This window comes from Eulemur rufifrons, chromosome 19, assembly GCF_041146395.1.
Source record: "Eulemur rufifrons isolate Redbay chromosome 19, OSU_ERuf_1, whole genome shotgun sequence".
Lineage (NCBI taxonomy): Eukaryota > Metazoa > Chordata > Mammalia > Primates > Lemuridae > Eulemur > Eulemur rufifrons.
In genome coordinates this window covers 36,515,819-36,531,333 of record NC_091001.1, presented here as the reverse complement: position 1 = coordinate 36,531,333, position 15,515 = coordinate 36,515,819, and the positions used below count along the sequence as shown (strand labels likewise).

At 46.9% G+C, this 15,515-nt stretch overlaps 1 protein-coding gene across 2 annotated transcripts in view; it reads right to left on the bottom strand.

Annotated features, from left to right (window-relative positions):
* Positions 1–3,659: 3,659 nt before the first annotated feature.
* TGFBRAP1 (transforming growth factor beta receptor associated protein 1) overlaps positions 3,660–15,515 on the bottom strand; it is a 55,176-nt gene continuing 43,320 nt past the window's right edge. For both annotated transcript variants that reach the window (XM_069494345.1, XM_069494346.1), the window contains exons 6-12: positions 15,009–15,350; positions 13,234–13,291; positions 11,544–11,687; positions 9,502–9,645; positions 8,799–8,958; positions 6,711–7,144; positions 3,660–5,011 (exon numbers count right to left, since the gene is read on the bottom strand). In XM_069494345.1, the coding sequence (XP_069350446.1) occupies positions 4,835–5,011; positions 6,711–7,144; positions 8,799–8,958; positions 9,502–9,645; positions 11,544–11,687; positions 13,234–13,291; positions 15,009–15,350 (1,459 nt within the window). In that variant the 3' untranslated portion in view covers positions 3,660–4,834. The remainder of the gene's footprint in view (positions 5,012–6,710; positions 7,145–8,798; positions 8,959–9,501; positions 9,646–11,543; positions 11,688–13,233; positions 13,292–15,008; positions 15,351–15,515) is intronic.

Here is a 15,515-nt window from a genome sequence, read left to right as displayed (position 1 = left end):
GTGGGCAGGCTGACCACGCGATTCTACCGCACACATCACACCGCTGCACCAGGCGAATCACCAGTGTGCGTGGGCGCCCAGACAGCGCAGGGGCTGGAGTGAGTCAGCCTGCAGCACTCTGCGTCATCTCAGCTCTCGCTCCTATCAAGATCAGGGTGGGTGGGGACTTGCCTCCCTGGCTTAGTCTGGACACACATGGAATTTCAAAGAGTAAAACTGGTATTTCAAGTGACATAAACGGAAAACATTCTCTAGAGAAAGGTGATGGTCAAGGGAAGGACTTGTGGAAGCCAGAGCACACGAGCATAAGCAAAGGGATGATTCTCAGCCAAGACTGGAGGAGGCTGGAGGAAAGGGCATCTGAGAAGGGTACGTATAGACCAGCTCTGCTCACGGCTCCAGACGGTGGAGCTTGAACCAGTGGGGGTGAATTACAAAGTCACTTTTCTAATCATGGAACCACCATTAGATCCTGGGAGTTGAGCATCTGGGAATGCTCACACACCCCCACAGGGACACCATGGGCTGCCATACAAGAGCTCCTGTGCTGGGGCCGATGGGGGCTACCCTGGGAGACCCCCGTGCTATAGGGTAGCATTGGGTATCAAAGGCTAAGACCATACCTGCTCCCTCACCCTGATTTCTCTTGCTTGGAACAGAAAGTTAACACCAGAAGGGACCTCAGACACAACCCAGCTCCACCTCCTGTTTATGGACAAGGCCACCAAGGTCTAGGTGACATGACTTGCCCAGGACCACAGTGGGGTGTGTCAGAGCCCAACGTGCCACACACATTGAGATGTGTGATTTGACTTCTCAAGTCACACTTGGCCTGTTGAGTTGTGTGTGTTGCTTTCTAATCCCTTCTTGCCACGTGATCTCATTTAACTAATTTACGACTCTGGACTGCAGACTAAATTATAGCTATTTGTTTCCCTTCCCTGGTTGCAAGCTAAGGAAAAGCAGGCTTCATTAATTCAAGTGCTCATCTCCCAACAACTGTTAACAAGCCTTTGGACGGTGCTCCAGCCATTTAGCTTTTTTGAGAAGGTGAAAGGGCCTCCAGTCCATATGGTCTAGATTCTTGTACATTTTCATTTCAAATGCTAAGGTTGACAGATCTGCTAAGAGCAAATGGGGTGTTAGTTAACATCTAATTACACCTAACACGAGTCACAGCCCATTTAACTGAGTCAGACGTCAGTCTCTGCCTCCACAGACAGACACGTTTAGGATGTCAATTTACGTTCTCTCTACCCCAGCCACAGGCCTGGTCTCCTGCCTTGGTACTATTCTCACAATTCAGTCACCACGAATCCACACCTCCTCCCTTTCCGTCAGGTTTATCCATCTAAATGGCCCCTCCCCACTTCCCTACTCTCTAATACACTAATGGGCCTTCGGATACCAGTGATGTAAAAATGAGAAAAGAGTATTACAGTTGCTGCTTCCTGCTTTCTCTAAACGCAGCAGCACAATGGTTTGAATGCAGGCAGTCCAGGCGTGGTTTCTGGTTGCTGAAGCTCTAAGTGGGAGGATCTGCAGGCAGGAACTGCGGCTCTGGCTTGTTGCCCACTCAAACTCCAAGAAAATCACCTGAACAAACTGTGCCTCAGTTTCTTCAGTTTGAAATGCGGAGGAGTCATGACACTCTGCCTCTCCTCACACACGTCTGGGATCCAACCCACCCGACTGGCATGTGCAGTAGGGCTGGAATGGTCAGGGCACATCATCTGTGTTGACAAGGAGATGTCCTTCAGGGCTAGAACAGTACAAGCAAGGAAAGAACAGGAGAAAGTGCTGTGAAATTCAACAGGATGGCTCAGAGAGACCTCCTCTCAACAGTGTCCTAGGTGATGAAGCAAAATTTAAAAGATTAAAAAAAAAAAGTTATATTCCTTGAGTATGTTCAGAGTTAGAAATCCAAGAGCAGCAGGCTTAAGAGCATCTGGCTAAAAGGTGAAGTATATAAGAAGTAATCAGAAACCTCCCTGGTTAAATTCCTCAGCGCATGATTAATCTGAAGGCAACAAAATGTCAAGGAGTGCCCTAAACATAGGCAGGAGACAAACTCACAGGCAGATAGCTTAAAATTTGGTAATCAACAGAATTTGAGGGGCAGGAGCCAGGAGGTACAGATTCTAGAATTCCTTAGACCAGGTACGGCGTTGAGTGGAAACCATCATTCCATCAAGATCATTTTTATTTTTAAAAAATTACAGAAAGAACAAAGAACTAAAAGAATTTTAATAAAATCAATAAGTTTACATTTGTACATCTTGTGTATCTGGGACCCAATCAGGAGTGAAGGATAAAGTTGCAAGGACAAAGGTTTCTATGGGAGAGAAAGCAAAAAGCAAGAGCCACCCTGGGCATGTAACAGGTGTCCACTGAGCCGTGCCACCCGTGGCCCCCTGCCCACGCTCCCGAGGTGAATGAGCACACGTTAGCAAGCCCATGGGCAGAAGCCACACACCCTGGCCCACAGGATACCCCTAAATTAATCCTTGATAGGCAACAGCAGATAAACAGTTCATAAAACCAAATGAGATTGCCCATAGAAAATTAATGTAAACTGAATTCAATTCATGCTGTGTTTTAACTAGGATGGTTACACTGAACCTAATGAGGGGGAAAGGTCTGAGTGATGGTTCTAATTGCTCTATTCAACGGCACAGTCACAAATCAGCAGGCCTGTTAGAAAGAACCGTATATTTCTCTTAAAAATATGATTTGAGAAAAGGGCCTTGTAGGAGAAAGGTTAGACAAAGGTACGGTTTTTAACATACCAGACAATTCTGCACATCGTCATAGAATTCTGCTTGTGTTACAGGATTCGGTAGAGATGGAAAACTGCTCAACTTTAATCCCCATTATTCTAAAGGACGACAAACGTTCCAAAATATTGATCAACATTCCGAGAAAAAAGAGACAAGTGTCCCCAAGTTAGGAATGAGCAATTGCTCGGTTTTTTCAAGACTTTACCCATTTTGTACAGAGAAAACAGTGCTTTTAAGAGTGTAATGTTGCATATATGGGTAACTGATTCTGTGAGAAATATAAACTCAAACTCACAAGTTGTAATGATAATATATGCAATAATATGACCATCCTGTAACAAGAGTCACTCACAGGGCAAAACTCATGACCAGGCTTTGAGCGCATACCAATACAGCATACAGTTGAGCTAAAGGAGAATTTCTTCATCATTTACTCTTTAGATAATTGAAACATTTAATAGGAAAAAATGGTGCCAATTCCACCCCCCCCACCTCCAAAACAATACATGGATGCTTTTGCTTCTTGGCCCAATTAAAATCATAAAACGAAAAAAAAAATACACTAACCATTATTAGTACAGGAAACATTTTTTAAAGGATGGAGAATGAGCTCCTCAACCCAGCTCAGGAAGGCCTGGGCTGAGGAAGAGAGGGTGTATTCCAGGGTCCTCTCTTGTCATTCGTACAAGCTAACACTTGTCTCCAGGCATTATGATTGGGGGGACAGTGTCTTTATTGTTAGTTCCTAAGAGAATCAATAACCACAATGAAGAAATTCAAAAGAGGGCAGTGAAGTGACAACACCTTCAGCTTGTTGGTGATGTTATACAGAAACACAAAAGGAATCCCCGGCCTGTTGTGAACAAGAGGCATTTTCTTCCGAGTGTTCAGGAGACCTCAGAGCAGGCACATAAAGTGCAGGGAGGAAAAGCAGCCTGACTGGAAGTCCCCGTGAGGGTGTGCAGCGCAGAGGCACCCGCCAGGAACGGCGCCGCCTCCACCAAGTGCCAAGGCAGCTTCACCCGGTGCCTGCCCTGCTAACAGTGCGAGGTTAAAGCCGCCTCTCCTGCAAAGAGTGTTCGGTTTGTGCTCATCACATTTCCCTTTTCATTTCCCGAGTATTCGATAGGAGGTACACTCTAATGAGAGAAAATATCCCTAATGAATAGGACAGATGAATTTCTAAACAAGAGAAAAACTACAGAGGTGATGCAATTTAAATAAAAATGTTTAGTCAAACATGTTAATCATGGAGTTTCAAATCAGCAGACAAGGGACAGGAAAGGAACGCACACCTGGGCCCTCACCCGCCACGGGATTCCCCTTCCCGCCGCCTCCAGGCTTCTTTCCTGGAGTTTTCTCAGTTTCTAAACAGAACTTCACTCACTCGGCAGCCAGAAGCATAGGAATTTACCCAAAAGTGAGTGCTTAGGTAAAGAAGGCAGAGTCTTTTGGGGACTGAGAGCCAGACGGGAAGTAAGGAACAAAGATCCTTCTCCAAGGTCAGCTGTTTCCAAGGGCAAAGGCAGGGCCCACAAGGATACCCTGGGAAACAGGACTGCCAAGGCTGAGCCGTGTGGATGGAGAACACACCTCCGTGGGAATGCAAGGCTGCCACCACAGGTGTCTGTGCCCTGGCCACTTGCCGGGCAGGAGAGGGCTGCACCTCAGGCCACGCTAAAGCATGTTTCCAATGCAGGTGCGTGTCTAAAGATGGGGCTGGGGGCGGGGGGGCCTCACCTGTGTCTGGATTGCACAGGGAAGACTCACTTTTCAAAGTAGACCTTTGTTTTAGATTACTATGTTCATGGACAGGTGAACTCTTGCATGTCTCTATTTTCAGGATTTTCAGGGATTTTGCCATGTACATTCACAGAGAGCAGTCAGAAGTGAGGAGTCCTTGTTTCCCGTGGACGAAAGTCTCCCCGGCACGCAGCACCCAGATGTCTTCCCCTCGTCCTGGCTGACACAGGGCCTGGCTGTCTGCTCTTTGCATCCGGCAGGCTGGTAACGAATGCGGCGTTGGAGTCCCTCGTGCCCTCGGGCCAAGCGTGTCAAGTCCGAGTGCCAGGGCTGGGTGAGCTGGGGTTCGTGTGTCTGCTGGCAGCACAGTGGGTGTGCACAAGACCACCGTTTGGATATCTAACAAACACGGGCTCACAAAAGGGATTTTGGCACATCTGGCAAAGCTTTTTGTCGGAGAGCCGCACGGAGCTTCCTTTCAACTTCATCTGCAAGGAGAAAGCGAGACTGAGAATTCTTCACACGCGATTATCCCTGCGGTAGCTACTTTCTGGTTTTTCAGAGTTGATGTGCATTACCTCGTGGATTATTATTACTGATGAGGCTTATTTTGATATTATCTTGAAACAGAATATTAAAGCTGAAAAGCAAACCATTCTTACTAACTACAGAAGTAAAAGAGCTACAAAACTGCTTTTCTTATTTTACAGAAGTCACTGATGCTTGTCTGGCCAAGGCATTTCTATCAAGATCCTCTAACATTCCCAGAGCTCTGATCGTTTCAAGCGAGGCCTGTTATAAAGTCACGAATGTCAGCACTGAATGGGACTATGTAAATCATCTAATTCCACGGTCCTCTCCTTTGCAAGTAAGAAGAGTAAGGCAATAATGAGGGACGTAGTCAAAGTCATACGGCTCATGTGGCACATTCCTGACTGGCTCTGGAAAACACACTTCTGTTTCTTGAGCAGTAACTGCTGAAACTGAGCCCTAGTGCCGGCAGCCCCTGGCTGATAAACAGGACTTGAGTTTAGCAAGTTACAAAATCTTTCTGCACAATTCATTTGTGTCAACCCAGGCAAGTCCGTCTACTGGCAGGGTCAAGTAGCAACTTAGTGAATCCCTCCTGCACACACAGTTGTGTCAGTCATTCCACAAACACTGATCAGATGCCTTTAACACACCAGGCTTGGTCCTAGAGAAGCTGAAGTGAAGATAAATAAATGAAGCTCCCTGACCTCAAAGAACCCAAAGTCTAACAGTAAAGGCAGACAACTATGAATGCACGCATGAAGTAGAAAAGTGGGCAAAAGCTGATTAATCTGTTAAGGAGTATGAGATGGTTTCACCAAGGAAAAGAATACTTAGGCTGGGTTTTGACTGGGCCTTTGCCAGGCACAAAGAAAAAGGCACAGGCAGTGGGAACAGCATGTACAAAGGCGAAGAGGTATGAAAAGCGTGTCACATCTGGAAGGTTCTGTGCAGCTAAAGCCAGGACATGTGCTGGGAAGCAGAGAGAGGTGGGGAAGGAAGGGTGAGACTCCATCTTCCAGGCCACGGGGGGTCAACCAAGGCTCTCAGTGGGAGAGGAACGCATTGGATTCTGCTCTGGAAAGAACCCTCTGAGCCACGTGGAACACAGGCCCCACAGAGAAGCCGTCTCCAGACGGGGAGGGCAGCATGGGGACTGGGAATGGGGTTCTGAATTGGCCTGGGAGGCACCTCTGGGCTCTTCCATTTACTCACTGTGCAATTCCTCCCTGCCTCAGTTTCCTCTCCTGTGCAATGGGGATGATAACAGTAGGTACTGCATAAACTGTCACGATGAGGAAATGGTGTCATGATGGAAAGTGCCTCTAACGGCACATCATCCCTGCTTGGGAAGGGCTTGCTATTCTGACACCGCTCTCCTTCCCTCAGCCTCTCCCACGCTCTCTTGATCAGTGTCCAAAAGGGGAGACCAAGTGCACTGCCGTCAGACCTGCCAGCCCAGCCTCTGCTCTGCCGCCACAGACTCAGTTTCCATATAAGTAAGATCAGATATTGATGTGTTGAAGTCACAGAGAGAGAGAGAGAGAAAAAAGAAAAACTGAGAAAGACTGTTTTTCCATAGTTAAAATCTGCCTTCAATAAAATGTCAACTGGCCAAAAAGCTAGCTCGTCCAGAAGGGCCAGGCACTCACTCACCTTATCGTAGGTGTAGATTAAGTTTTCTGACCTAGCCAGGCCAACGGCCACCTGCATGGTCCTCCTGGCATGCACGCTGTCCCTCACGGCCCCCGTCAGGAACGGGCAAAGCAGCTGCACTGACCACGTGTCGGGCAGCAGCTGCAGCACCTGGGCCGCGTCGAATTCCGTGGCGTGGCGGTTCAGCAGGTCCACGGCAGCCACCGTCAGCTCGTGGGCAGAGGGTCCCGCGTGGAGGTAAATGGCGAGCAGTGTGTGGAAGAGGCGCTGGCGGTGGGGCGGGTCCTGGCCCTCGGAGCACCACAGGCAGTAGTCCTCGGCCGCCGAGAAGTCCTTCAGCTCATGCACCAGGATGTGCAGGGCCTTCTCGTGCTCGCCCAGCTTCCCGTGGAGGATGGCGCTCTCCATGGGCAGGCCGGCGCCCTGGATCCTCTCTGCGAGACAGAACCCGCAGCTCAGACACAGGTGGGCCTGGAACCTTGGGGCCCACTGGTCGGCCTCTCTATGTCTGGCACAGCCAGTCAATCCTCGTTATTTGTCAATTTTGTATTACGAATTCATCTACTCGCTGATATTTATTTGTAACATCCAAATCAATACTCGTGATAATTTCAAGTCATTTTTGGCTAAACACAGGGTGTCAAAAAATTTTAGCCACACAGCTGAAGTCAAACAAGGTGACGACACCCTGCCGTCTTGTCTCAGCTCTCACAAAACATACACATATCCTTTGCCCGGTCTAGTCTAATTTGTGCCACATTTTTTGTATTTTTTTTGCTTTTGTTGGCGATTTCATTGTTTAAAATGTCCTCTAAGGCCAGGTGCAGTGGCTCATGCCTGTAATCCTAGCACTCTGGGAGGCCGAGGCAGGCGGATCGTTTGAGCTCAGGAGTTTGAGACCAGCCTGAGCAAGAGTGAGACCCCGTCTCTATTAAAAAATAAAAAAAAAATCAGCTGGACAACTAAAAAAATATATAGAAAAAATTAGACGGGCATGGTGGCACATGCCTGTAGTCCCAGCTACTCGGGAGGCTGAGGCAGGAGGAGATCGCTTGAGTCCAGGAGTCTGAGGTTGCTGTGAGCTAGGCTGACGCCACGGCACTCTGGCCAGGATGACAGAGTGGGACTCTGCCTCAAAAAAAAAAGGTCCTCCAAGCATAGTGCTGAAGTGCTATCTCATGTGCCTATGCACATGATGTGTCTTATAGAGAAAATACCTGTGTTAGATTGCCTCATTCGGGTGTGAGGTACAGTGTTGTTGGCTGTGTTCAATGTTAGTGAATCAACAGTATGTATTAAATAAGGTGTCTCTAAACAGAAACACCCATAAAACAAGCTTATGTATGGATCAGTTGATGAAAATACTGTGACTAGAGGGTTGCAGGAACGTAACACCCTGTATTTCCCCTAGTAACAGTAGTCCATTGTTCACTAAGTCAGTGTTTGTGGAAACTTCATAGAACATAACTACTGTTTATAACGAGAATAAGAAAAACATGTCACTAACCCCGGGGGGGGTTAGTGAAATTCTATAATGTCAAATGCAGAAAGAAACTAGTTGATTCTACTAGGTGCGAGCACCGTGCTGCTCTGTGGCACTTTGCACAATACAGAAATTGTGGTCTCTGGACCCCTGAGGAACTGCAAACCCAGAGTCCCTCCATGATACCTAGGCTACCTTCCTCTGGCTTAGGGCGTGAGAGGCCTCGAGCCTTGAGCAGCCCACGAGCAGGCCGCTGGGGCAGGGCCAGCTGGCAGAGCTCCGATCAGATATTAGAACCATCAGAAGGAACTACGATTCGGTGCTTTGAAACTGAATAAAAAGTCTGAACAAAGGTATGGTGGGGAGACATGCAGACATCCAAAACCTACCGCGGCAGCTCAATGAAAGGCACTACTGACCTGCAGAGGGTGGGAGCACAAGAAGCCCACCCCTCCCTCCAGGAAGGCTGACCCTACCGGAAGAGGGTGAAAGAATCACCCCATGGAATCAAAATCGGGAGCTACGCCAAAGCCCTTCTCTCTCTGCTTCCCCCCACCCCCTTGAGAGAAGTTTCTAACTGGAGAGAATACTGAAACCATCCTCACCTATCAGAAAGTGGACTCGGTACAAATCGGACTTCTGGAGCAGACGCCGCAGTTTGACCTGCGTCTCGGTGGCTTCTGCACCCTTGCTGCCGGCGGGGGCCCTCTGCTGCAGCACCTCTTCCAGGTAGAGGAGAGCCAGGTGTGTGTGGTACTCTTCCTTCTGCAGGGAACGGGGGTCCAAGCAGACAGACAGTGTTGGCAAGTGGGAAGCCTGCAGCCCTCGCTCGGCAGCCAGGGCTCCCGTGATGGGAGGTGAGCCAGGGCAGACACTCCTTGCTGGATCAAAAACCTCTCAGAAATCACAAGACAGACAAGACAAGTTTAACATCTATGGGGAATATAAAAAGAAGGTTCCTCCTCATTTTGAGACTTAAGGGGCACAGGATTTAGGTATTCTACAAAAAGGTGCAGCCTCTCTCACTTCCTTTAAGGATAATAACAAAGGAGGAAAAGAGAAGAAAAATATAAGCAGAGTGGACATGAGATAGTAGTTTAGGGGAAAAAAAGCTACCTATTCCTCCAGGTCTCTTTCACCAAGCCTCAAGTTCCCCCTCAGACCACCAGCGAGTACGGACTGAGCACCCAGGTAACAGGAACATTGCATTAGAGCCACGCGCCAAGTTTTATAGTTAAATTCTGTGTTTTCAGTTAGTACTGTGCTATTACATCCCACACACTGTAGTGTAAGTTCTGAAGTGCTCACCTGCAGTCTCTTGTCTATAACGAGATGTTCCAGATATTTAACAAGGGCTTTAGGGTATTTTTTAAGGCAATTGATGATATCGTCTGGCTTAAAACTATTCTGCTGTTCGTCCAAAGGTCTCCTGGTGAAAACTTGAACTCCAACCTGAAAGAGAAGCAGCAATTTAGTTATTGTGCTTTTTAAACTCACCTTTTCATCTTTATTTTCATCACTGCACATTCACACTTTGGATAAAATCATCATCATTAAATATGTACAGCTTTGTGTATGTCAATCATATCTCAATAAAGTGGCTTAAAAATATGGTTATAGAGAAAAGCAGTCCAGCACGAAGCACAAAGACCGAAGGGCATAAAACCAAGATAGGGAAAGCAGCCTAGACTCGGAAACTCTCCTCTCATATCCAGCAGGAATTTCTTTGAAAAGGGTTGGAAACTAAAGAATGAAACATTTATTGGTAACAGGTTTTGACAGCCCATGGAGTAACAACTTTGTAATATTAAGATCATCCTAAAACAAGGCTGGTCACTTGCTGAAGAGTATAAGAAAAAATATCAAAAGTGTAAAAAATTCAGTACAGTAAACTCAGTTCTCTGACCGTGGATTATCTGCTCTGTGGATTATTTATCATAGACGGTTAATGTGAGATCTCAGCTCTGGTCCCTGCACAAGTTTGCAGGCTGCCTTCCTGTGCCTGTCCAATGGAGTGGACTGGTCCAATGCTGTCTTTCAAAGAAAGGCTGATAATGAGGCAAGTAGGAAAAGTGAATCCATGCTGCGCCTCCCCTGAGCACTTATGTGTGTGTGCTGGTGCTATCGTAGTGCATGCACACGCATGCATGTACATACACACACTCCACAAACACAAAATATGAGAAATATAGCACAGCTGTTATGAGTATGAATTTTGGGTTCTATAAGCCTGGATTTTTGTCTCAGCTCTACCAACTATACAACCTTGGGAAAGTTTCCTCATCTGTAATTAACGCCCACCTATGGGGCTGTTCTGCTGTTGAAGAGATGACATAGGTCAGGTGACTGTCCATGGTCTGGCACACAGAAGTCTACGGATGGTTTGCTGTTATCTTTCACCTGTGAACCCTGGGAAGAACCTAAACCTTGCAACAGCGCTAGATCCGTGTTGTGGGTGCATGTGAGTGTGTCAGGATGTGCTCTGCAGGTGTGTGCACAGAGGCAAGGTAAACATGGAGCAGAAAGTACACAGGGTGCACAGGCTCTGACTTTCCAGTTAAGACAGCACCAGAGAGGATATGAGAAGATATTCCAACTCAGGCTTTAGAAAGGCGGATGCAACACTCAGGAACTCTCCATTTAGGACAGAGGTCCTGCATCAGAAAGCTAATTCTGCCTCTCCAAGGGGAGCCATGGAAATGTACAGCACACATTTCTAACAGTGAGACCTGAAACGCTTGCTGTCTTTTTCCCAGTCTGTGGGGCATTACTAAGGGTTCTGGCCCTCTGTCCTGAGCACGCTGCCTCCCCTACAGCCAACTGCTGCTTTTCACTGTCATCACTTATCAGCCCCTAAGACAGGCGGGTCCTGCCCATGGCTCCCCTTCTCCAGATCACAACCTCCACATCGGGGCAGGGGGAGCAGAGACAAGCGTGACGGTCTGCCCGAAGTGGCCCAGGCTGGGGGCCTTCTCTTCCCGAGGACCAAGGCCTGCAGGACAACCACCTGCTCCTGCTCCAGAGAACAGCAGTGGCAGACTTCATTCAGTTGGGGGGGAGGTTTCAAAACCACGTGATTTCAAGACGCTAGAATGTGAGTTGGCAATACTTCTTGCTTTCCGATAAAAGTGACCCCACCCCAGAAAGAGGATGTCTCAGAAACACCAAAATGCAGAACTGCCCTCAGAGCTGGAATTCAGATAGTTCAAAAGAAGTTATTAAAAAGAGAACAAAGAAAACAGACGGAGAGGTTGAAATGTAGCTTTCTTTCCCCACCTAAAATCAAGGTTTTGGGGGGGTCTATTTTTACCAGGCCCCCCCCCCAAAGAATGTATTTATGAAGCACAAACCTCCTCGCTCTTCTGCAGGACCCAGTCTGCGTGGGCCCACACCAGCTCCTGGTCTACGCAGCAGGTGAGGAAATCAACGACGTATTCGTACACGTCTGAGCGCGTGGAGTCTTGGATGTCCCCGTTCACAATGTTCACCCACAACTGGACCGGAATAAAGAATGAAAAGAGAAAAAAATAAAAATTTAATTAAATTTACAAATAAAAGAAATAGACATGTTTTATGATACTAGTTTCTGCAACACTGCATTCTCCAAACCAAATAACTTAACCATACATACATTGACATGTGTCATTTTTTATAGAATGCCACATATGGAGATTTATTCCATATTATTTTAAGTTTACAAATCTCTAACTATACATACATATATACATACACACACACATATATATATCTGCTAATGTTATTAGCACTCATATCCAGCTGTAATTCTGATAACACCATGTTTTAAAGAATAAAAATTTTATCTTTGACACCCAAATCTACTGTTGGCCACTGGGCACACACTGATGGGAACCCACGTTTTTTCCACTCTGCTCTGCAATCATGTTACCATGATAGTTTCTCAGAGCAACTAAATACTCGTTCAGCTTTGCCAAAGTCACAAAGTTGACGTTAGCTGAGTGAATATGGCTGACACTCTGGGCCCCTCACAAAATAAAACAAAAAGGCACATCAGGAACCTCCTACACATTGCAATGCAAGTAGATAACCAATAGCAGAAGGGGAGAAAGTTTCCTGAGAGCACGAGATGAGGTTTTTTTCAAGATCTGCAGTAAGACATAAGACAAGAAACAACACTAACAAATGGATGCTGGTTTTGGTTCACGCACAGTAGCCCTGCCAGGGCCACACCGAGGGCTGTTAAAATCCCAGCTCTACCACTGACCAGCAACATGGCCTTGGGCAAGAGACTGGCCTTGATCAGCTTTGGTTTTGTCACAGGTGACACGAGGACAATAACTGACCCAGCTCATTGGCAATAGTTATCGTCCTTAACAGTGGAAATGACACATCAACTGCTATTCACTGCCTTAATTTTCTGATAGGGCAGTGATGTTATATACCTCAAGGCTCCATGAGAAATCATATTTTCATTTCTTAAATTTCCAAAAACTCAGTCTCAATAATATTCTTTAAGGAGATATAAAGTCAAAGAAAAGAAAATTCTTGGCCAACATTTCTCAAGGAATTCACTTTCTAGGCCAGGCGTGGTGGCTCACGCCTGTAATCCTAGCACTCTGGGAGGCCAAGGCGGGCGGATTGTTTGAGCTCAGGAGTTCGAGACCAGCCTGAGCAAGAGTGAGACCCTGCCTCTACTAAAAATAGAAACAAATTATCTGGACAGCTAAAAATATATATAGAAAAAATTAGCCAGACATGGTGGTGCATGCCTGTAGTCCCAGCTACTTGGGAGGCTGAGGCAGGAGGATCGCTTGAGCCCAGGAGTTTGAGGTTGCTGTGAGCTAGGCTGATGCCACGGCACTCTAGCCCAGGCAACAGAGTGAGACTCTGTCTCAAAAAAAAAAAAAAGGAATTCACTTTCTAAAACAGCATTATTTTTGTTCTGGAAAAAAGGGTGTTAATTAGGTAAAAGTGGTCTCTGTCAACTTGTGAATTTTTTTTAAGTAACAGTAAGTTAAATGGCACTGATTTAAAATCATGTGAAAATGCTTCTGAACTCACCTGAACTGCAGCAGCATCTTGGTGATTGTAATGATAGAGCAGTCCCAGGGCAAAGTACCTGAAGGACAACAACGTGGTAAGTACAACCCTCCCACCAGCCACACAGGCAGCCCCTGCACAGTGACACCCCCTAGTCCTGGTCTCCTCCCACCTCCGTATTCTATTCAACTCAGAGTTCAACAACAAATTTCAAATAGCCAAAGGATTCTCATTTTTGTTCATTCACTCATGGTACTAAAAAGGTATATTCTATCAGTTTCTATAAAGAATCTGATTCCAATCTAAGATGAGCTGAAAAAGAAAACAATTACTATGGAAAAACCACATTTGGAATTGCTTTACAATTTGCTTCAAATATTAATATAATTTCATATCCCTTCATAAACCATTAACTCATCACGGGGTACTAAAAGGTATACTACCTAAGCAAGTATTGAAAGAAGGGGAGAGGAGTTTGAACATGAGTAACAGCGTAACTGCAACGGTATCCAGGCATGGCAGACAGCAGGAAGTCAGGGAGAGTCCTGAGGAGGCTGCCCAGAGTTCAAGGACCAGAGTTTCAATTCAAGCTTCATTATGTATAAACTGTTTGACTTGAGCAAGTAGATTAATTTCCCCAGCTCTCCATTTCCTCATTTATAAACGGAAAGGATTAGCAATAATATTGGCATTGCCTGGGCAGGGAGCCCTTGGCACCCTCCCGAAGTTCTGCATGTGTGCCAGGACCCTGGGCCTCCTCCTTCCTGGCAGTTAATTGGAGTGAGCTGACCCAGTAAGAGGTCAGATTTCTTCCTTACAAGAACAAACTCTCAAGATACTGATGTATCTACTTGAATTCTTCTCATTTACTTAAACTTTTGCAAAGTTATGCTGACTCTACACATCCTACCATCCTGAGTCACTACCATGAGGCCTGGCTCCTAAACAAAACAACCTGACTCCACAGCATATTCGAGTAACTGATGGAAACTGCTGAAAGAGCCAGTACCCACATGGAAGCCCGTGTCACCTCAGGCACCTGAATGGGACCTAGCACAGTAACCCCCTGGTCCCCGTGGGATGTCATCCACACTTTTGCCATTTCACGTACTTAACAAGAGTCATAGACAAAACTCTCATTGCTCAGATGGAACTGAGGGATCACCCAACACCCCTCATTTTCAAAGATAAGAAAACTAAGGCCTGGAATGGTTGGGCTACGTGACCACCTGCCCAGGATGAAGAAGCTGCGGGGCCCAACCAAGCCAGTCACTATGAATGACCCGCCCACTATCCCCAAGGCCACCTACTTACTCATGCACAGAAAGAAGGCAAAGTTTTAAACTATACCTTGTATCAACAAAATCAAGAAGCCTCCCTTTGTAGCTACTTATCCAGATATCTATCTATTCAATTCCGTTATCAATGACTAAAGTATACTATTAATTTCACCAATACACATATGGCATCTCCTGCAGGTGAATCCTAGGTTGACCACATAGGAAACTTAGAAATCACTTCATTTACTAATAAAAGCCCATGACTAGTTCCAAACAGTACTCCGTATCATTAAAGAATGCGTCTGAGAGTGAATGCCCCCCAGGAGCCCTTCAAGTGGCCTACAGACCGTGATGCGAGTGACGTCTAAGGGTGCCTGTTGTCACTATGATTTCACGGCAGTCGCTGGATGGATCCTCGGGAGCCCCAGTGTCACACTGGCTAAGTCAGCTTTATGACAACATCCACGGCAAAGGGCCACTGGGTGCAGAAGGACCAGGCAAAAGGAGAACACTCACTTTTTGTGCTTCTCCAGCCACACGGCGCTGTCCGTCAGAAGACAGAAGTTCTCGGTGACTAGGAGGTCCAGCAGGCTGTCATGGTTGGCCTCTGCGTACAGCTTGAGCAAGGCTGTGTCGATGTCTTCTTTGTAGCCGTTTGCGCCCTCTGTGCTGCGGACTTCGTTCAGGTAGCTCATGAGGAATCGCTTGCACTTGGCCATCTTCTCCTGGTCCCCCTGGGTCAGCTGGTTCAGGTCTGCATACTCGTGGAGAGGAGGGTGGGACCGGGTGAAGGAGGAGGAGGTAGGCAACAGGAAGGGGTAGAGAGAGATCAGCTCCCGGACGTCAAGCTGGCCGCTTCTGCAATTACAGTGTCAAACTAAATGAAGCAAAAAGAGAGAAAGAGTACACATAGGCACACAAAACAGCACTGGAGGGGAGTGCACGTCGGCACGTGCTCACGGGGAGCAGGGGAGCTGGGGACAGGGTAGGCACGGCAGAGCGATTGTCCTAATCTGCAAGTGC